This window comes from Enoplosus armatus, chromosome 2 (assembly GCF_043641665.1).
Source record: "Enoplosus armatus isolate fEnoArm2 chromosome 2, fEnoArm2.hap1, whole genome shotgun sequence".
Lineage (NCBI taxonomy): Eukaryota > Metazoa > Chordata > Actinopteri > Centrarchiformes > Enoplosidae > Enoplosus > Enoplosus armatus.
The window spans coordinates 18,334,989-18,358,026 of NC_092181.1; the positions used below are offsets into that span (position 1 = coordinate 18,334,989).

Below are 23,038 nucleotides of genomic sequence, written 5' to 3' on the forward strand. Positions count from 1 at the left end.
AAGATAAACCATCATAGCTGAAAGAAATCCAGAGGACAGAGGCAATAGCCAACACGTGTGTATTTGCCTGTATCTCTGTGTTTCTGTGTGTGTGTGTGTGGTGTGTGTGTGTGTGTGTGTGTGTGTGTGTGTGTGTTTTCCTCGCTGTGGTTTCACGATTGTCTGTAGGAGGGTAGCAAAGTGAAGCATTTCCTCTCTCTTCTCTCACAAACATGCACACAGAGAAGTGGCAGAGAAGATAAAAAAGAGAAGGAAATATCAAACTCCTTTCCGGTTCACATAGAACAAGCATGAAGCCTCTGGCTGAATGAAGACGTAAGATCTTCCCAGACTCTGGTACACTTGCTCCATGGAAACACGAAATGCTAATGGGTACATTGATGAATGTCATAAGAGGAGATAAATGAGGGAATGTCCACAGAGCTAAACAGTAGTGATGTCCTTCATCGTGCACAAGAACAGGCCAATCAAGGATATTCAAGGTAACGTTGACAATTTGTTTGATAGTCAAAGAGTGGAGCTTTACTAAATTGCAACTGGACCTACAGTATTACAATATTATCCCATTATTGGAAGTGCTCAGGGTTACATCACAGAGATGTGAAGGACATTCAACCATAATTTTGTTTCTCGCCTGTTGAGTGCCAATTTTCTGACCTTCTGTCTGTCTTTTATTGCAGTTATTCAAGAGCAGTCTTGTCCGTCTTACCTACCAATATCCAGCTCCTTTGGTAGATATCAATGTTTTAGTGTTTATCAGCAGATACCTTGACGAAGTGAATGATGAATCTGTCTGTTATCTCATAGATAAATCATTATTATCTATTTTCCCCTAACAATGCTGAAGCCAGGCAAAAGATCTGCACACTGCACTAATAGCTCCCAGTAAATGTCATTTAACAGAGCAACATTTCAATCTAACAGAGGTCTTAGTCAGGCTCTTGAGCTGTCAGTAATCTGACATGTTGAAGAACAGGTCTTCCAGATTAGGCGGGCAATGCTGACTCAACAGAGAAGCTGTCAGAGCAGATGACCACAGGATGTTCTCCAAGAGGAGGGGATGCGGAAATTAACTGGGGATAAAGTTGGAAGGTGAAAGAGACCACTTTGAGGGAACTTGTTAGACATGCCCTCTGGATAGGAGTCAGCGCTGGAAGATTCAGGGTTCTCGTTGGCAGAGATCACTGTGGAAGTCTGAAAGCTCCTCAGTGTGAGTCAGTCCAACTGCACAGACTTCATAGTTGCCAAAGACAGATAATAAATTATAATCTGATTTTATTATTTTATTGTTATTTAAGGTACATATCAGCATTACATGATAGTACAGGTGCAAGTACATAAATGATTGACTTAACATAACAATCTTATCAACACTGATAGTGCCATGGAAAAGATGACAAATAAACCTTTACAAGCACAGCGCAAACCTGATGGAGCCAAACTCATGCTGAGCCAACCAGTGTGGGATAGTGTAAGATTTGCAATCTATACATTTCAGACAAAAGTCTCACTAGCAACTAGACTGAGCTAGCAGAACTGTTGCCAAAATGCTTGGATTGTTAAATTTGCTTCACTGCTAACACAGCAGTGTTTGTACAAAGCAAAGCTTTACTTTATGTCAGAGTTGTGTTGAGCAGAGTTGTGTTTTGCATGCAAATGTTTGGATTTTATTGAGTTTGCCCAGTGGCAAAGTTGCCATGAGAAGGTTTAAAATGAGCTTCAGACAATCCCAGTATAAGGACAATATGAAAAGTCATCAGTGGAAAGCTGAAAGACTAATTAGTCTAATTAGGATTCCCTCATGAGGACACCAACACTATGGGGGAAAGAGATGCTTAATCAGCAAATTGTCAATAGTCTGACTCAGGGAGGAGGTCACACATTCATTCAATGTTCAAATGGCCACACTATTTTCCACCAACGCAGGGTCCATGTACGTGTATGGGACTTCCAAACGCTTGTTTCTGGTTTTGAGCACTACACTGAGAATGTCAAGTTCTCCTTGAAAGTCCTTTATCAGCTTGCAGGGAACCTCCTCGGTGAAATGCTCCTCTGGGTAATGGCCGAGAGGGACCTGACAAAATGCAACATCGTGTTAACAAAATGAAGAAGAAGACATGACCAACATTATGGCAACACTATATATAGTAGATAATGAGGAATTACTAGAGAACTGGGAGATACTATATTAATTAATCATAAGGTAAGGGCTAGTTCATAAGTATCCATGAATCGGAATAACAACTGCTTTCCTCATAAGTCGTTTCTGATTGAACTAGAAACGACTCATTCATTACTAATTACTTAATAATTAGTTACTCTGTTTGTGTACCCCCAAGAAAAGTGGTCGATCATACTGAGTAGTTACAATGAAGTCCTTCATTACTTCATGATTATCTGATCATAGGTCGGTCCTGAGTCATTCCTCTCTGGTACCTTAGTACTTCCTTTGTGTACCGTATTGTAAAGTGTTACCAACATAATTATGGTACGTTTATTTTCTGACATGAGGTTTCAATAAAACTGTAATTTCAAAAATGTGCAGAGATGCAGTTCCAAGAAGAGTGATATATTTACAGTAAGATATAATCAGAGTGTTTGAATACTCCCAACATTAGTTTGGTTTCATGAAGTCTTGGGCACTTACAAAGTCTGAGGACTGCTTGCTGAGTAGCCACATGGCGGCCATTCCCTGCGCTGTTGTGTTGACGTCAGGTAACGTCTGCAGCATCGTGGCCTTGCTGGCTGTCCCCTTTTTGGTTGGTGGAGGATGTTGCAAGGAGATGGGAGTGTTTGGCATCCAGCCACCATAGTCAAACTGCAATTGATGAACCAGTCATTGACAAGGATTAAAAACATAAAAAGAATTCTGTCAAAATACTATCAATATTATTTGTGATTTGTTTGAAGTGCTGGACAGTAAATGCTGTGTCATTCAAATTAAAATATAAGACTTCCACACAAATAGATAAACAAAAGGAAACTGGATGATAACTTTTTTTCATCATTGACCAAGCCTATACAATATGTTATAGAGATGCACCTGGCCAGAGTTGACTGCCGAGTGCTGGCCTGAGCATGTGAAAATCACCATGGTGACAAACTTGACCAACTCCTCCGTGGTGCAAAAACGTTGAGGGATTCCTGCAAATTCAGTTGCAGAATTAATATAATCAAATGATTCAAGAAGAAGCTTTCTGTCCAATGAATGTATTATGCAGAGTAATGGTAATATAAAATAAGGACTTTCTGAATAACAAAACATCAGCTTGTCTATAAGCACACCTGTGCATTCCTGGGAAAGGAATCCATGTTCAAAGATGTCTTGAATCCACTTCTGCACTTCAGAGTCTTGGCAAACCTCAGCGTCACTCTTGTAGTAGTGGCCAAGCACTCCCTTCACAAGCCTTTAAGAAAAGACAAAATGAAAAAAAACCCTGCACTTTAATTAGGTATTTTTAACTACAACATTGCGAAACATTGTAATCAGCTTTTGGACCACTACACTGCAGCCCTTTCAGGGACATCCGACATATTGTTTTGCTCTTTCTACAATGTTGTATCATTACTTTAACATCCTTCAGGAACACTCATGTCACAGCAACGAAAAATGGCAATACAGTTGGACTCCCTGCTCCCTGCTGCAACAAAACAGCGTATGGGCATTAAATATATTGAAACATGAGGGATAACATGCAAGAAGCCTTGTTAATAACCCCCTAGATCCCAACAAAGAGTTGTTCTACTCATTGCTGGGGGTTGAGATGGGGTTGGGTATTATTATGCTTATTAAGAACCATTGTTTCTGCTGTCAGTTTGAGTTCTTCCCATTTTGTGAAGGAAGCTTGTTTATTGTGCTGCTCATCACCCTGCAGAGCTGCCTACCTACGACAGTTTCAAAACAGCCCACAGAGCTCAGCTCAGTTCACTTGTGTGTCTCCTTAATATGTAAAACACATCACTTCTTGGGCGCCTGGGCACTGAGAAGACTTTCTGGCACTACTTGTGCCTGACTCAGGGGACAGAAATGAACTAACCAGGACCCAAGCATTATTATTAGGTGTAGATTTCTTTTGTTTTTCTCTCTTGATTCTCTCTTGTCTCTGACTTCCTCTCTCGCTCACAATCACTTGGACTGCAAATGTGGCAATGAATGTTATAAAGATGCAGGTTTAAGTTAGAATGTTTGTGTTATTATATTGCCAATGCCTACAGTACCTGTGGATGATATCCCAAAGCATGACTCCATCATCCCTGTAGTAGAAGTTCGGCACATCTTCCATCCCGCGCTCAGCAATGTCATCTCGTATGCAGAGGGAGCTGTAGGTCAGTGAGGACAGTGATCTCTTCAGGATTGTGTTCAATGCCTCTCCACCAGAAGCTGCAAACTAGGGAACAGTCAAATATATGAGGAATATAGTTAGAGACAAATACTGTACATTATATTGAAAATAAAATCATTGTTCAGGTAATGGTCGACTGAGAGTGTTGGTATTACCTTTGTGAAAATTCCAGTCTCAGATATTAGAAGATTTCGAGCCATGTAGTTGATCTGCAGAGTGTAGCGAGTGTGAGGTATGAGGAGCTGAGGGAAAGAGGGAGCTCTGTTAGTCACACTATTACTTGTTAACTAAATCAGAAATCTAAATGCTTCTACACCATTTAGCAGTATGAAATACTTGCAAATAAATTCCCACTAAAAAACTCAACAGTGAGTTCAGTATTCTCCCTCGCAGTTACCTTGTACAGTGGATGCACCATGGGCACGTTGCGCAGCAGTGACACTGCAAAAACTTCAGCCAGCAGATGAGTGCGCAGCAGGTGAACGTTGAGTTGATGCTCACTGAAATCTGCACTTCTCACAAAAATCTTGGCCATCAACCAGTCGTACTCAGAATCAGTAGGGAGAAAGATGGGATTGTCATCTGCTGGAGTCTGCTTCAGCTGCAGGAGAAGAAAATATATATAAATATTGATGATTTATTCATTGAACACAATCATTAAAACTGCACTATGTAAGATTAACAAAGACTAATGTCCGATCACCCTTTTCCCAAATTTGTTGAGAATGTTTTTGGAGAATCACAAGCAAACAGTGAAACCAAGATAGATGACTAATTATTACATGAGCTGCTTTTGGAGACTCTTTCAAGCTTTCCAGTATTCATTTAGGAATACATCTTGCATCTGGAAAATTTGGCACGAAGGATTTTAAAAATTCAAAAGGCTGTCTGAATGGCCCTGTGCTTAGCTGGCTGACTCAGCTGTTCAAGCTTTAAACATTTTCCATGGGCCCATTACAAACCACAGTTTTTCTCGATACATTCTTGATACCATACTGAGGAAAAGGTTTGTTCATTTATCAATCAATTGCACAAAACCTGGCATGTAGTTGTCTGTTTTTATTACTATTATTATTATCATTAATATTTTATTTTCATTACAAGACAAAAGACAGAACATTGACAGGACAACACGAGGAAAACAAAACAATAAATACAGAATAATTAACGAAATTCCAGCCAGAGAACAAGAGAACAAGGTGACGTTCATTGTCGGGTGCTGTGTTGTGTTGATTTGGCATGTGTGTGCACGTGCTACTGTGTTGTATTGTCACTGTCAGACTAAGAAGAAGTCTATAAAATGGCCATGACTTATTCAGCTTTCATCCAACTACCAGTAGAAATACGTACCAGTAAAGTATTTTTGAGAGGAACAAAGCATGTCTACTACATAGGGAACACTATAAAACTCACTGCACACAAGAACTCATTGACAGGTTTGCAGCCTGTTACATAGCAGGCATATATCTAATAGTATCAAGTATTTAAAACAAAATACGGCAGGTAGGCCATTCAATAAAGGTGCCACATGATGGTGCTAGAAAACATTTCAAATAAGGCCATAAATCCAATGTTCTTTGTCCAAACACAAACTCAATCAAACCCGCTTTATCTAACAGTCAATAATCCTCCAGTGAAATTGATATTGGATGTGTTCCATCACATTAATGATCAGCCCAAGCATTGTGTATATTTGTAGGTCAGTCTGACCTGAATAGCGATTGGCATCATCTTATCATCGGAGGTTTTGTGGAAAAGGACGAGGGGAGCCATCAAGTACTGCTTCTTCCCATTGATGACGTTTGGTTTCACTCCATCCAAACGCTTGTAGTCACACAGGAATATGTTGCCTTTCTGTTTGAGGACGAGAAATGAAGTTGCAGTCACAATAGACATGAACTTTACTTAATATAACAAAAGGTTATATAAAGGTTATATAAAGGTTTGACCTGTTACAATAACTCTTTGCAATACAGCATTTCTGTGTCACTAAGTGGAGTTCTTAACCAATTAAACCCTGATTTCCCCCTTAAATTCAATCTTAAGTCACTTTGAAGTTAGAGGAAAAAAATCCCTTGACATTATGCATTTGCTTGTTCCAGCACTTAATTTCAATTCTGCTGTCCACTGTCTGCAGTGGAGTTCAACAGTTTAAAGTCTGTTTTTTCATTCATTTAACTAGTATACTGTCCGAAAAAAAACATGCCTGCATTTCTTCAGTTAAGCTGCTCCCACCGTGGAGAAACACCATGTCATCAGTGACCGGGAAGTTCTCAGGCAGGGCTGTACAACGTCGGATCAAAACGGGATTGACGCCATTTAGATACTGGTAGCCAAAAAAGGCATCTTCCCACCAGTGTTGCTGGACATAGTCTGGAAAGAAATCAGGATTTACCACCTGTGTTTTAATCTGAATTCAATATAACAAGGTATGCACATGTTCTTGAATTACAGTACATTGTCATTTATGATTAGTTTAGTATAAAAAGGTTTCTCAATGGGCCTTTTTCACAGCTGACATTTTGACATGTCAAAGCAGGGTAAACACAGGTGTAATTGATACAATTAATTATGGTCCCATTCTATTTAGTGTGTCACAGCTATTCCTTTGAACCAGCCTGCACAATACCAGGGCCCTGGCCCACCTACTGTAAACGGAAAAGGGCCATAATTAATTTGATCAATTACACCTGTGTTTACTCTGCTTTGACATGTCAAAATGGAAAAGGGCCTTTGTTTCAGTGTCTTGCCCTCAGAGTTGGACCTGATATGCAGTACAGTACCTGATATGTCTGTTGTTTTGTTGCAGAAGACTTTGTGAATAGCATCAACCTCAGTCCAGTTCTGTTCGCAATCAGACAGTCCCTTCAGTTGCAGCTCTGCTATCCTATTTAATCAAAATGCGAAGTATTAGTATTTTGACGCACAACATTTTCTTTTATTTAGACAACCATATTTTTTGATGACCCTTCTTAATGCTGACGTGTATTTGGGCTGGTTCTGTAAAGATTCATAACGCTGTGAGGATCTGAAAATCTGAGGACCTCACCCAGCGGCCGCAGTGAAGGCAAACTCTGTATACTTGGTGAAAGAGAAGCGGACCTCACAAGGCAGTTGATGAGTGCTGTCTGTTTTCATGCAGTGAGGTAGTCCCTCTTTATAAACATGCCAGCTGGGAAAAATAAAACAGAATGGCTGAAGGACAGCAATTTTAAATTATGATATAAATACACTATAGTGCACTATACACTCTTACAGAATTACACATGAACACACAGCACTGCTCTCACCAATACAGTTGCTCTCTCAGCTTCAGCTCCATCTCTCGACTGTACTTGCCAAGATGAAGATTGTCATCAAAGACTCTTAGAGCTGAGAAAAAAGATTATGACATTAGCCTTCCTGTGTGTATTGTAAGCAGCACAATATACTGTAGCAGTCGAGTACAGCACAGTTCCACAAACCTGTTGCTTCTCTGAACAGGTGAACCTCACTGTTAGCGATCCAGCGGTAGATGGGAAAGTTGTAGATGTCGCCCTCCGGGGACTTCACTGTCACCTTGCAGGGAAACCAGGCGTCTTCTGGGAACAGTGGGAGAGGCTTTTTGTCAATCTCAATCAGCACCAGCTTTCCAAGGGAGGTGGGGCAGGTCACAGAAAAAGTAGACTCCTTCAAACAGACAAACAAGAGGTGAGAGAGGCTCTGTGCTCTGTTTGTAGGCGCAATTACAAATAGAAAAAAGAATTTTGTTGGAATTAAGTCAATTTCTTGGCATAAGTGGTACTTCAGGGTCGGCATTATGCTGCGCTTACCACAAGCACAAGTGCAGAGAGCAATTGTAGTGCTTTTATTTAGCAAAGACATACAGAGACCACAACAAAATCACATCATGGTAGCACATTGACTTTTGCCTCAGTTACTTTGACATTGATTTTTTTTTACTCATAGTGGGTTGTGTTAATGGGCAACTCTTGTTATTTAATTCACAAATGCTTTCAGGATATGCATATTACCCCCCATTCAAAATCCAAGTTTATACAGTTAAACAGTTTCAGGGTATTACCATTGTCATCATTAACTTCCCTGAACTCAATTAGTCATAAAATGGTCATTGCACTGTAGTAGATTGTATTTAAATAAAGTTTTAGATTAATCTCAGAACTAAAAATTCATTAAATTCATGTGAGATTAAAACCAGAGTTTTAAGAATGAAGTCAGAATATGAACAGAGAAAAGACAAACGTTTGAGAATAACATTAGAAGAATTCAGACTTTAATCTCAGAAACTGGATTTGTTTCTCTTTTTTTAAGGAATTTAAAAACAACAACAGAAATTTGAAAAAAATAATACATTTGTGAGTGAGGTTAATCCACTAACATGTGAGGGTGGTAGTCTACCATAGATTAGAGTGTTCTCATTTAGGCTAATCACCTGATCTCCATACAGCGATATAATGGCCTATTTGTGCAAAACAATGAACCTGTAGCATGCAAGTTAAGGAAGTACGCTGCACATTTGAACAGTAAGTGTGAAATCTAGGGATGAACTAGACTCACTGCTCCCAGGCAGAAGCTGATAGTCCCTGTAAGGCTTGTGAGCTTCGTGCGATTGCTCTCCCCATCTGAGCCCACCAGTTTAATGAAGACATTATTTGTAGTTACGGCCTGACCACGGTGTCCAGTGGTTACAGTCACTTCATACTTCACCATTTTGGCTTTGAGAAGCAGATGAACCCTGGTAGCGAATAAAGAGAGATAATAGCCACAGTCAATTAAGGTTAAATAGAAAGTAAGGAAACTATGTAGTAATCTTAACACAGACTAAAAGATTTTTTATGCCAACCTTCTTACCTTGCGTATGCTCTTCAAAACACAGTGGTCTGCACTGGTTGTCTTTCCTTTTATACATCATCCAGTATATTGGGGTGTGTCAATGATGACTGCCCATCTGTAGAACATTTACCATAACTTCAAAGGTGTGACGTCAAGCTGATTTACAATGCTGTAATGAATCTCAAACATTTATGAAAGACGATAATGTATTCTTTACAAAAGGTTTTTACAATGAAATATAAACAATGAAATGCAAAAATCACTAAATGTAGGTTGACCAGTATGAAACAGTAGAGATTAAGTTAATGTCATACAAACTCACTAAACAACTGGACCTGCTGATTCTTGTGCTTGTAAATGTGTCACTTACATGCCATTTTGTTATCACATGTTAGATTAGTTTATTTTAAAGCGACCTCACATGTCCGTTCTTACTTAATTTGTCAATCTTCAGATCTTCATCCTCCTAAACATCTCAGTTTTCGATAAGATTTAGGGGTACCACTTGTGGAATGGCTTTTCCCACTTGGCAAAAAGCTTTTCCTCTATAGAACGTTACAAAACATCTTTTAAAAAAACATTGAACTGCTGTTTTGTAACTGCTTTCTATGTATTGTTGTTCATGTTTCCATGTGTGTTTTGGGTTTTTTTTCACTCATAGTGACATGTATTATTACCATTGCTCAGTAGTCAAATGCAAGTGTACAAACCAATATCCCCAAATACGCACACATACACACACAAGCGTCACACATTTACATTTTCTGCTTTTATATTGATATTACTATTGTTACTACTGGTGTTCATTATTATAGAATTGTGTTATTAGTTTGTCATCACTTTTATGTAGCCATATTATTTTCTGTATCTTAATTCTATGTTCTTTGTAACTGTGAGATTCTAACATTCTTTAGGTGGAGGCTTCAAATAAGCACACTTGGGTTTTCTGCCTCTCCCTGCACTGCGTATTATTTGTTATCTTTGTCAGTTTGTGTATTCTTTAAGGAAATGTGCAAAAATAAATAAAATAAACTAAAATAAAATAAACTAAACAACAAAATAAAAAATCACTACAAACACTATTTGATGTAATGCATTGTGCAGTGAGTGGAGAGGGGGTGGGATTGAAGTGTGCTATAGTCTGTTGATCACTCCCTGCAGAAAACTGACCTCTGGGAAGTTCAATACTGAATTTAAGGTGTGCCACCCAACCATACTGACCTGAGTAGCAGGAAGCAACTGCAATAAACACTTCCACAGAAAAGATATGATGTCATTCAGTACAAAGTATAATTTACTGTGTAAGCAAGATAGTGTCAGTTTGCTGTTACTTAATCAGAATGTCCATCGTCCTTTGATAACATTCATCTGTCATACAGTTTTGTGGGACTGTCCCAAATGATAAGTAATAAAACTAACAATAAAAGGTGATGTAGGTAGGCAGGCACTCATTGTTATGTACTATGTTACTACCTTAATTTGTGTGCAAAAATTTTTGTCATGAGTTGTAAGAGCTCTGTCTCCCTCATGTCCTTGTGTGTCTCATACAAAGTGCCTTAAGAAATTTTTTACTTTAGGAATTTGGTCACACAATACACCTATATAACTAAAGTGATTTTCAATCATTATGAAGAACATGCTAAATCAACTTTGTTTGACACTTTTTAATGAAGGTTTTGCTGTTATTATCAAATGACAAATCAGCCACATTATTATTGTTATATTCATATTCACCATGTTTCATTTCTATGGCACAGGAAGTTCACTGACAAATAATTGAAAGTTTTTTCATCAGTAACATGTTAAGAAACAGAAAACACACTAACAGTTAAATAATTTAAGCTGTATAAAAATCACAGATAAACATGCAATGATCACATGCAGTAGTTTCCTTCCACGACAGTATCAGTTAAAAACAAAACATGCAGTTCCTCCCTTTCTCACTTTTGTTAATATGAAGCTGAATTTGGCCAAAAGCTGAAGAGGTCACACCCTCTGAAATTCAAATGGCCACACTATTTTCTACCTCTGTTGGATCCAGGTATGTGTATGGGACATCCAGACTCCTGTTTCTGACCTTGATGGCTGCACTTAACACTTCAAGTGCTCCTTGAAAATCCTTTATCAGCTCGAGGGGAATCTCCTCACTGAAATGGTCCTCCGGGTAGTCGCCAAGAGGGACCTGATGAGATCAATGATACATTTAAAAATGTTTATCAAACATAGACTATTGGAAATATAATGTTCAGTTGAAGGATTTTTTTCAGTGTCTCAAAGAGGGTGTTTTGGCTCTAATGACATATTGACCTACTTTACACAACTTGAACAGAAATGTTATTTATGTAATTCTTCATGAAGTCTTGGGCACTTACGGAGTCAGAGGACTGCTGGCTGAGAAGCCACAAGGTGGACATTATATTAACTGTTACGTTGACATCAGGTAACGTCTGCAGCATCGTGGCCTCGCTTGTTGTCCCCTTTGTGGTTGGTGGAGGAAGTTGCAAGGAGGAGGGAGCGTTGGGCATCCAGCCACCATAGTCAAACTGCAATGAATGAATGATTGACAGATGACTGATTAATACTTTTTGAAACCACGCCATGTCGGTCCACTACTTTGGTCCAGACTAAAATAGTTCAACAACTATTGGATATATTGCCATTAAATTTGTACAGACATTCATGGTCCCCACCATAGACTGTATATATGAATCCTAATGACTTTAGTGACCCTGTGACTTTTCCTTTAGAGCCACCATGTGGTTCACATTTGTGGTTTTGAGAGAAATGTCTTGACATCTTTCTGCTTGATTGCCATTAAATTTGGTTCAGACATTCATGTTCCCCTCAAGATGAACAGTAATAACTTTGGTGATCCTCTGACTTTTCATCTTGCACCATCATCAGATCAAAATGTCCTTTGTACTTTGATTTATGACCAAATAGCTCCAAACCTGCTAACATGGTAAACTAAGATTGTGATCTAAGTAAACATTATACCAGCTAAAAGTCAGCATGTTAGTATTTGTTGCATTTAGCTCAAAGCACCACTGTGCCTAATAAGTACAGCCTCACAGACCCGCTAGCATGGCTGTAGACTCCAGTTCATATTAAATGCTTGTTTACAATACACAAAGTCAAATGTCTTTTTTTGCCAGAATTCATTCATCTCTCTCCAGTTCAGAGAAAACTGCAAAACCTCATCAACCCAGTCCACAATAGCATTAAAATAGCACTGAGAGCATTCACCTGTCCAGAGTTCACGGCTGCGTGCTGTGCTGAGCAAGTGAAGATCGCCATGGTGACAAACTTTACCAACCCAGCCACGGTGGTGAATCTCTGTGGAATTCCTACAAATTAGAGAAAATAAAAGGCATTACTTAAAGACGTCTAGATGACTAAAATTAAGTTTGACTTATGTTTGCATTATGATCATATATTGATACATAAATATGCAAATTTATCATCATGAAGACTGAGCTTTTCTTTAAAGCTCACCTGTGTCTGCTTGGGAAAGGAATCCCTGTTCAAAAATGTCCAAAATCCACTTCTGCAGTTCGGAGTCTTTCTGGACCTCAGCGTCATCCTTGTAGTAGTAGCTGAGCACTCCTTCCACAAACCTTTGAGAAATGTGGATAAATTCAGTGAAACACATCCCTAGTTGAATTATACATTTCCTATACACACTGCAGTAGTAAGACGTTCTTTTCTAAGACAATTTAATGGCCATCTATTTAGGGTGGTCAGTTGTATTCTTTGGTGCAATATCTAACACAGTGGATCATACACCTGTGAAGGAATAGTTTGACATTTTCGGAAGCATGCATATTCGAGATAAGTAGATTCGTTGGATAAGTAGATCGATACAACACTCATATCTGTGCCTCAAGTACGGAGCTAAAGCTGGGAGGCAATAACATACAGGGGAGCTGAACATGGAGCTGAAGAGAGGCTCAGGCAAGGCACTCGGGAGTGCGCACAACGCCACGTCCTTTGTCCCGAGTCCTTCACATAGAAACCAGTCCACAGTCCACAGGCTGTTATAGGCGACCGAGAGAGTCTCATTTGCTCAGTGACGTTACAATCCGTTCACACATTGGCAATAAAAAGTGATTAATTCATGTAAATTGTTACATACCAAAAGTTGTGTTTACAGGTTAAGCTTAGATAATCACCTCTTGGTTGTACCTCCATACTTAAGGCCCAAACATGAGAGTCTTCTCATCTAACTCTTGGTAAGAAAGTGAACAATCGTATTTACCTAAGTGTTAGATTATTTATTTTATAAGAAGTCAATATTTCATATTCTCTGGTTCCATTACAGTCTCCCCTGAAATAATTCAAATTATTGTATTGGGACATCACCTGTCATAGCTACAGGACACCTTCAATGCTTGAGTTTAGGGATGCTCCTCCACTCACCTTGCCTAGGTTCTCTATTAAAGTAGCTCAGGAACATTTAGAAAATGTCATAGCCAACTGAGTCTAGTCAATCAAGAGCCAGTAGCTAAGGTTTAGAGCACCCATTTACTGTACTGTCATCTCTTTAAGGCATTGTTAATCTAACACTGAGGCCACTTGACATTTAAAGGGCAAATCAACAATAAATCAAACAGCTGAAAACTGATGCAGCCCTGCTCTTAATGGGTTGAGACGCTGAGCATGTTAAAGCTGAAGTAACACCCCATCAGTGATGTCAAAGTAGGTGTTTTGCCTTTTCTAAAAAGGTTCAGTCCTGAGTGCTTAAAACCTGGTCTCTGCCATTCTTTTGTGTTATATTGAGAAATGTTTCTAATATTTTGTCCATGCCATTTACAGCAGCATAGGTAGACTACTGTTAATATTAGAAACATACAAATTATGAACATAATGACGAATGAATAATACTTGTGAATTATTTCCCAAAGCCTGAGTCCATCATCCCTGTAGTAGAAGTTCGGCACACCCTCCAGCCCGCGCTCAGCAATGTCGTCTTGTATGCAGAGGGAGCTGTAGGTCAGTGAGGACAGTGATCTCTTCAGGATTGTGATCATAGCCTCTCCACCAGAAGCTACAAACTAGGGAACAGTCAAAAATGTGAGGGATATAGTTAGAGACAAATACTGTACATGATATTGAAAATAAAATCATTGTTTAGGTAATGGTCGACTGAGAGTGTTGGTATTACCTCTGTGAAAACTCCAGTCTCAGATATTAGAAAGTTTCGAGCCAAGTTGTTGATCTGCAGAGTGTAGCGAGTGTGAGGTATGAGGAGCTGAGGGAAAGAGGGAGCTCTGTTAGTAACATTATTAATGTTAATGTTAATAAAGTCAGAAATCACCATTTTAGCAGTGTGAAATACTTGCAAATAAATACACACGAAAACATTATGGTTCATTAAGTGTGGAAGATACAAAAAAGTCAGCTAGTTGAAAAAACAATAACGACAGTGACTTCAGTATTTTCCTTCGCAGTTACCTTGTACAGTGGATGCACCATGGGGATGTTGCGCAGCAGTGACACTGCAAAAACTTCAGCCAGCAGATGAGTGCGCAGCAGGTGAACATTGAGTTCATGCTCACTGAAATCTGCACTTCTCACAAAAATCTTTGCCGTCAACCAGTCGTACTCAGAATCAGTAGGGAGAAAGATGGGATTGTCATCTGCTGGAGTCTGCTTCAGCTGCAGGAGAACAAAGGGGGATGTGGTTCATTTAGTCCATTCCATAAATTACCAGCACTGGCCAATAATGTTTAAGAATGTTCTGTAATTTTCTGTATGTTTGCCTTTTTGCTACAGGTTTGTTCTGCTTGGCAGGTTTGTCTTTTCAATTCATATTTTCATTTAATCCCTTCTACGTGGAGGTCAGAGCACATGGTCAATTTCAGAACAGCAGTTTCTCAGTCTTACAAACATCAACGCTTGTGTGTCTAAATTCACATCTTTGACAGTGGGAAAGAGGGAGGCAGGCTTTAAATGTTGCTTTTTTTCTGATCCATATTCCTCATATATGTTTACACTCTATTACTGTAAATTTACTAATGATATTTCTGTTTCTACACATGACATCTACAGTATTGAATGTCTGTCTGTCCTGGAAGAGGGATCACTCCACTGGTCCTCCTCATCCGGATCATGAGCCTAAGGACAGTGGGTGTCTTATACTGTATTGTACAGTTTGGCAAATGTGACTTGACTTGTGTTTGCACCAGACTCAATTGTCAGCCTGTCAAACTTGGATATGGATATAGGAGGAACTTTTTTACATGGCTGGGGCTGAGGCAGGAAGAAATGAATAACCTTTCAAAGGAGAGAAAATTCATAGCAGCCATCTGGATACTAGCAATGGTAGCTGCTACTTGCAAAAACCCTGTATCATGTTTAAAGAACACTTTCAGTAAGCTACTCTAACTACCCGCTTTACTATTAGCCATATTTGGGTGCTGATCTCACCTGAATAGCGATTGGCATCAGCGCATCATTAGGTGTTTTGTGGAAAAGGACGAGTGGAGCCATCAAGTACTGCTTCTTCCCATTGATGGTGTTTGCTTCCAGTCCATCCAGACGCTTGTAGTCACACAGGTATATGTTGCCTTTCTGTTTGAAATTTTAGGGAGGATGAGAAATGACTCACGTGGAGTATATTTCATATACTGAGTGAACATGTAAATGCAACATGCAGTTCCACATTTAACATGTCATGGGGAAAAACGTGATTCAAATACAAAGATCAATCAAAGTCAGACAATCACCTTCATTTCATCTGCCAAGCTGCATTGACCCTGGGGGAAGACCATGCCATCAGTGACAGGAAAGTTACTGGGCAGGGCTGTACAACGTCGGATCAACATGGGGTTGACACCATTCAGATACTGGTACCCGAAAAATGCATCCTCCTTCCAATGTTCCTGGACATAGTCTGGAAAAAGAAGATGTAGATTAACTTTAAGTTTCAAACTTTGGGCCAGAAAATCTTCCTCTACCACTGTTACTAGCTTAACTGTTCACTGCATGTGAAACAGGAATTGGACACTGTTTTAGTTGTTTCAAAGTCAGTTGTCTGTCAGAGTCTTATATATATTATATGCAACTGTATGTGTAAATACAGTAACTAGTCTTCTCATGAGCAAAGCTTAAATTAGGAAACTTGTTTAGATACATACACATTTCCTTCTGTCACATTTTCCATTTAATGAGCCAAGTAACTAAGCTAATAGACTATTCAGTGTTCAGTAAAATCTAATGGCTTATCTCAGGAATCAGAATTTGTTTTGGCTAACATAATGAAATTAATTGAATATCTGAACGAATACAGTTGAATGTTTGCTATTGTGCATACAATATCAATTATTTCATTAAACTACTATGACAGTACCTGATATGTCAGTCTGTTTGCAGCAGAACACCCGATCGATATCATCGATATCAGTCCAGTTCTCCTTGCAATCAGCCAGTCCCTTCAGTTGCAGCTCAGCCAGCCTAGAAAATAAAAGCACTTTATTATGAAGCCTCAAATCCTTTTGATAAACAGGTAGATAGGTAGGCCCATAGTCATATAGATAGATGTATAGAATATAGGAATATAGGAATAGGAATATATATATATATATAACAGAATTTGAGGACTTTACCCTGTGGCTGAGGTGAAGAAAAACTCTGTAGTCTTGGAGAAGGAGAAACGGACCTCACAAGGCAGAGAGAGAGGGCTTTCTGCCTTCATGTAATGAGGTATTCCCTCTAAATACACATCCCAGCTGGGAAAAATAGAGAAAAGGAGAGTGGTGGGGAACTTTAGACAGTATAGATACCAGTGTACAGTGTATCTGCACTTCTAATTTAGAGTAATAAACTTATTGCAATTTTGCAACATATGTTATAACCCTTGCAGGTGTAACAATGCCATATGGTGGTTAATTTATCATTATATATCATGAATATATTCAACCAAAGGTGGAGGAGTTTTGGATGTTTTTTGTTCCTGTGTATAAACTCTGAACTCTCACCGATAGTCTTTCTCTCGCTGCTTCAGCTCCTGCTGCCGACTGTACTGGCCAAGAGGATGGATGTCATCATAGACTTTCAGAGCTTAAAGAAAGAACCACAACAAGGTTTAAAATTGTTGATATATACAGTATGTTGGCATGTATTTGCTCCAGACTCCTTACAGTCTAGCTTTCAGAACTTTCTTTAATGTCTTCTGTGGTCAGTGAACAGCACAAACCTGTTCCCGCTCTGAAGTAGTGCACTTCGCTGTCATCGATCCAACGGTAGATGGGAAAGTTGTAGGTTTCTCCCTCAGGGGATTTCACTTCCACCTTGTCTAGAAACCAGTTGTCTTTAGGGAACAGTAGGAGACACTGTTTGTCCAGCTCTATCAGAATCAGCTTTCCAATGGAGACGGGGCAGGACACGGTGAAAGTAGACACCTGGAGTAATGAGAGAAATGGTTTGAAAACATTTGTACAAGATATGAAGATAAAGTGTATTTGATAACCAAGAACTATCCCAATAATTAGCATACAATCACTGAATGTAACAAAATAAAACTTTTGTGGCCGTTGGTTGCAGAGTTGCAGAGCAGCACATATCCTGTTGCTGCACATATGAGTCTGAGCGAGGCTTTACTTCAGCTTCTCTGAATTGGTATTCAATAATAATAATAATCACATTGGTAAAGTTGTGGAGGCATGTTATACATTTAAACAATAAAAAGAGATGTTTCAGACTTACTGCTCCTCTGACGAAGGCTGTAGCCCCTTTGAAGCTCATGAGCCACTTGCGTTCGCTCTCCCCTTCTGTGCCCACCAGCTTGATGAAAATATTGTTAAAAGTGGAGGAATGGGCGCGATTTCCAGTGGATACGGTCACTTCATAATCCTTCATTTTCACTCTGGAAAGCAGAAGAATCCTGGCGGGGAGAGAATAATAATAACCATTCTCAGCACTGATTAGTCTAACTGTCACTTACAGTTTAATTGTTGCTCCATAAAAGAGTTTCATGAATCATCTCTCTTACCTGTTAATGAGGCCAAGAAGTTAATTTGATGAACTGCTCCTTTGATAAAAGTCATCACCACTTATTCCTCTTTTTATACAAACAGTTTTGTGGGAGTGTCCAGTCAGAAGCAGCTCTGGTGAACATGATGATGGAATGTTGGACATGTAGGAACAATCACTGCACTTACACAACCACAGGAAGATGAAGTAAATAATGACATCGTTTGGCAGCGTTTGTTTATTTCATAAAGATAAACCACCTTGTCCACTTTTAAATGTGAGACCGTCACGGTGAACTAAAAGTATTAGTTCTGATTAAATGCTAAAACAACAAAGAAAACCTACAGTTTATCCAGATTTATCAATGTTTTTATTAGAAACAACATGATGGTAACCACATTGTACAACATGGCAAATACAGACAGTAAAATACACATTAGAGACAATTCAGTGACATTTAAACAGGATCACCAAATGCACAAATCATTATTTTTATTGTCTCTCACACAATCATGTCTCCACTTTATTGGGTGCACCTGTGCAATCTATTGCAATTCAGTGCAACAGCTCTGCGATGAATTCTGCCTTTACTTAAGGTTCAGTTTTTATTGACATCGTCAGATGTGTAAATTCAATTATATCTTTATTACAGAGGTGATATGTGATGTATGTCCTCCCTATTTACATACATGAGGGGGCAGAATATTAGAAACACCTCTGAATATAATGCGGTCAGGTACAACACCACCACTAGCTATGACCTCAATGGTAAAACATATAGCTGAATTAACACCTCTCTGTCAAATAAAACTCAATATGATCATAAAAGTAGACTTTATGGCAGTTGTATTGGATTGCATTTGATCGTACTGGTGTACCTAATAATGTGGCCACTGAGTTCCTTAGATCAACTGGCTCAGAACAGACAGGCTGACATACATCAAGATATTTATGTTGGCCACAGACAGCTCAGTTTATCAGTGCAAAGTTAGTACAACACAAAAAAAAAAATTGGTTCAATCATTCTTGTTTTGAGACAGAAAATAACAAAACAATTGCCCTGTAAGTATATTAGGTGACGAAATCAAACTGGGTTAATAAGGTCATTTCTATGAAGTTTTTCATTTTGGACCACAGTTTAATCAGAATGTGTAAAGAAGTCTAAACACAATGACATTTTTTTTTGTTTTCAGCTCAAAACGCATGATAGTCTTTCCACTCGTCCCTTCTGTTAATGTGAAGCTGACGTACGGGGTCAGATCTGAGGGGAGGGGACAGTCAGGAGTCCAGTGGGCTTCAGCTTGTTGATCCCTCCATCCAGGATACAAACCCGTGGGAAATTTACCTTGACCAGGTGTGCTGCAAACTGGGAAGAAATGAAAAAAATAGAGAAAGGCAGTCATTTTACCTCTCTCCAGGAATTGCACTCATCACCTCATATGACTCATTGTTATGTGGTTTCCTTCAGTTAATACTCCTGCAGTTGCTGTACATGAGAAATAACATCTTTACACAATAACAGCCCTTCAACAATTGTGAAACAACTTGATGTAGTACGTGTAATGCATTACATAATGTGTCAGGTATTTCAGTACCAGAGTAAACACAAGCCAAATTCTGAGTGTGACTTTGAGGAAATGAAGGGAAAATTAAAGAGGACAAATGATTTTTCATAAAAGAAAAAGAACGTGTCTGAACTGAACCTGCCTCCAGGTAATTCAGAGATATTAGATGTTGGTGCTACCTAATATTTGGTGTATGTGGAATTACCTAATATTTTGTCCCTCTGTAATTACTGTAGATACACCTTCCAATAAAATGCACCACAATCTATTAGCATCACAAACTACAGACTCAAAGGTCACCATGAAGTGAACTCAACAAAATTAAACATCACACAGAAACCTAATACTGTGAGCTAAAAAAGGTTCCAATGAAGGTACCAGTTACAGCAGGGACAAAGTGTTAAACTGAACAGATGTTACCTTTGTTGTGGCCTCGCACTTGACTTGTATTGTGTAATGTGAGGGCTTGTAGATGGTGACACTAAGTGCGTCTTCGCTACAGCAACGTTAGGAAGTCTGATGATGAAACCTCTGAATCTGATTTTGTAAGATTTCGTCATATACAAACAGTTATTACGAAAACTGAAACTGACCAATGGATTGCATTTGTGCAAAACTGTAAATCTCTTAATGTTAAGACAAAACAACAAAATAACAAAGAAAACATCTGCTATGAAAAATAAAAAATAAACAGACTGTAGGTAGGAAAATGGAAATAAAGAAAATAGAATAATAGATTAAAATAAGGAGTGAAAACCAGCAATAATTTATGTGCAAAAATAATCTTTCTGAACAACTGCATTGATTGAGTGATTCATTCATTTCATTTCATTTCATTCATGTGTCTATCACAGAGCAACGAAACAAAACTTATTTTGTCTACTTTTTGGTGACAGACTCACAGCTGTTTTTGTACAATTTAAACATTTCAGATTCAATCATCTGAAATGTCCACATAAGAACGGAGAATGAAGAATCAGACTTACCTCTGAATGCCAACAGGGTTTAAAATGTTAAAGGTTTGCAGTAAAGTCTGACCACACAGTGAGTGGACTCATTGCGTTGCCCCAAAGCAAATGATAATGCCACTGGTGCTGTGCACAGAGATGTGAATGGCATTTAAGCACAATTTGGTCCTTTAATCGACCTTTAATTTTGTGACCTGCGCGACTGAAAGGTCTGATGAATTACTGAGTTTTATCATCAAACTCAGATGTGAGTGTGGGGTTGGTCACGGTGAGGTGGGGATGGGCTCTCTCTTACCTTGAATCTACCAATAAGCTCCTCGCAAAACAAAAAACTCAAAATGATGAAATTCGATTGATCCTATCATAAGTATGATGAATAGTCCTCATTCTTGCCTATGTGATGATGAGGGTAATGATCAAATGTCATACTTAATATGTACCTATATGGTGAAAATCATCATACTAATGCCTCTGTAACAACACTGGTTTACAGTGCAGAACATCAGAGGCACACAAGCCTTTGTGGTAGAGCCACAACCACGTGCTGATTACACGAGCCATAAAAGTTCACAAACAGCTCAATTTACACTCCAATCCCTCCGCAGATGAATTCTTTCATTACTCTGTAATGGTTCTTGCCACCAGGTTAGAAACTGCTGCTGCTTCCTGAAATATGCAGGACTGTCTCTTCAATTAAGGAGAACTACTTATTTTCCTCTTTTACTTTCCTACATATGGAAAGGGGACATCTTTTCTAAATTGGGATGTTGCCTGAAGCAATATCCCTGCTGAGTTTTTAAATTTAAGTTTGGCTAATTTATTCTAAAGAGAGCACAAAAGGAGAATTTATAATGATCAATATAGTTCTCTGTTCTGTTATGCTGAAGAGAGCAAAGTTATTTTTGTGCACTTCAATGTCAAATGTAAAACATGGTTTCAGCCTCGCCTAATGTCCTAGAGTCTTTTAGAAAAGAGAAAAAGACACAGTAGGTTTTTATTATACTGCACAACAGACTGAACTTAAGAGTAACCAAAACTCAACCAGAGTACCTGTTTCCTGAGGCAGGTCTTTTCAAATGCACAAAGACGTATGGCTACATCAGAATTTCCAGGTTTTTCTCCAGACTGCTGTGGATTTGACAAGACAGAGGTCTGGATATGGGGGATTAGTGTCTTAGCACAATCTTTTATGTTAAGACTAGGGGCCCTATTTCAACGGCCAGAGCGAGCAGCGCTCGGACAGTTTGGTATTTTCCTGACCTTAAAATTCACTGTGGTATTTTTGTGCCCAGCGCAGAGCGCACGGGGCACACATGGAAGGAAAGGTGCAAACAGGTGGGAGGCTCACTCAAATGAGGCAGCGCCGAGCGAGTTGTTGGTATATATCATAGACGTCTCAGAACCACGTCTGTTTCTGACCCAGAGTCGATCTGCTCCCATTTTGGTAAACAACAGCAAACTATACTTGGTAATACTTGGAGCAAATGCGCAGAAATAATGCAATAATGCTTGAAATGTAAATTAACTACATTAATTAAACACTCTCCACCCAGTAGAAGCGTTTTAATCGGTTGCTTTATTCTGTATGAAAGCTTCTCCTTCAGTTCATTAAATCTCTGCAGCCGTCTGAAGGCAGCAGGACAGATATGTTGATAAATCTGCAGCCACTGATTAGAGATGTGCCGCACCAGATTGATGTGATCCTATAAACTGCTTCACCAAACTATTTTTTATCATTTGTTTCTACAGTATCTTCTTTGTACTAATTAACTGCCTCTAGCTGCAGATATGTGATGCTGTGTGTTCACATTGCGACGCTCTTCACCATCCAGGCAACAACATGATTCCCTGGAGGGGCTGATTCTTCATTTGTTGAGCTGTTGTCATTATCTGTCATTGTGCTTGGATAAAAAGTCAGGAGATCATCCAGGTCAAAATTTCATTTCCATCTGGACCAGCTAGTAAAAAGCATACTTAAATGGTGGGCATATTGACACCAATTATCTTTACCTTTTTTTTTTAATTACAATAGTTTGAGTTGATTCTATGGTCACATTATTATATTATATTAAACCAAGCCAACTATAGGACTAAAAGTAAACATGACCAAACATTATTCACCAGAAGAGGACAATCTCACCACCTACCTGTTCTTCTACGTAAATCATTACATTTCTTTTGGCCTTCAACTTAACTCACTCACACTGTGTCATTGTTTTATGGGTCCCTATCTGTGTCTGATAGCCCATCTGACTCATCTACATCCTATGGCCTCTACCATAAAAAGACGGAATGGTAACACTATAAATATAGTTACATATAAATATTATATGTTTTACGCTTTACTGTGCAATGA

General features: G+C 38.9%; 3 protein-coding genes across 3 annotated transcripts in view; all 3 read right to left on the reverse strand.

The window, feature by feature from the left end:
• Positions 1 to 1,277: 1,277 nt before the first annotated feature.
• Positions 1,278 to 9,224, reverse strand: LOC139290825 (polyunsaturated fatty acid lipoxygenase ALOX15B-like). The gene is made up of 15 exons (XM_070912693.1): positions 9,195 to 9,224; positions 8,901 to 9,078; positions 7,808 to 8,012; positions 7,634 to 7,715; positions 7,393 to 7,515; positions 7,127 to 7,230; positions 6,550 to 6,716; positions 6,054 to 6,197; positions 4,741 to 4,944; positions 4,499 to 4,585; positions 4,219 to 4,388; positions 3,286 to 3,407; positions 3,044 to 3,144; positions 2,648 to 2,818; positions 1,278 to 2,074 (listed from the first exon to the last, which is right to left on the reverse strand). Exons 2-15 carry the CDS (start codon positions 9,051 to 9,053, stop codon positions 1,895 to 1,897), a joined length of 2,013 nt encoding a protein of 670 aa, XP_070768794.1. The 5' UTR covers positions 9,054 to 9,078; positions 9,195 to 9,224; the 3' UTR covers positions 1,278 to 1,894.
• A 1,601-nt stretch (positions 9,225 to 10,825) lies between these two features.
• Positions 10,826 to 18,207, reverse strand: LOC139301318 (arachidonate 12-lipoxygenase, 12R-type-like). Its single transcript, XM_070924682.1, has 15 exons — positions 18,169 to 18,207; positions 17,883 to 18,060; positions 17,374 to 17,578; positions 17,156 to 17,237; positions 16,784 to 16,906; positions 16,528 to 16,631; positions 15,905 to 16,071; positions 15,606 to 15,749; positions 14,631 to 14,834; positions 14,341 to 14,427; positions 14,061 to 14,230; positions 12,672 to 12,793; positions 12,423 to 12,523; positions 11,549 to 11,719; positions 10,826 to 11,358 (listed from the first exon to the last, which is right to left on the reverse strand). The coding sequence occupies exons 2-15, from the start codon at positions 18,033 to 18,035 to the stop codon at positions 11,179 to 11,181; spliced, it is 2,013 nt and encodes a 670-aa protein (XP_070780783.1). The 5' UTR covers positions 18,036 to 18,060; positions 18,169 to 18,207; the 3' UTR covers positions 10,826 to 11,178.
• Positions 18,208 to 18,506: 299 nt separating this feature from the next.
• The window catches only part of tbck (TBC1 domain containing kinase), a 40,861-nt gene continuing 36,329 nt past the window's right edge, over positions 18,507 to 23,038 (reverse strand). Inside the window, exon 26 of the mRNA XM_070914765.1 lies at positions 18,507 to 19,515. Coding sequence (XP_070770866.1) covers positions 19,405 to 19,515 — 111 coding nt within the window. The 3' untranslated portion in view covers positions 18,507 to 19,404. The remainder of the gene's footprint in view (positions 19,516 to 23,038) is intronic.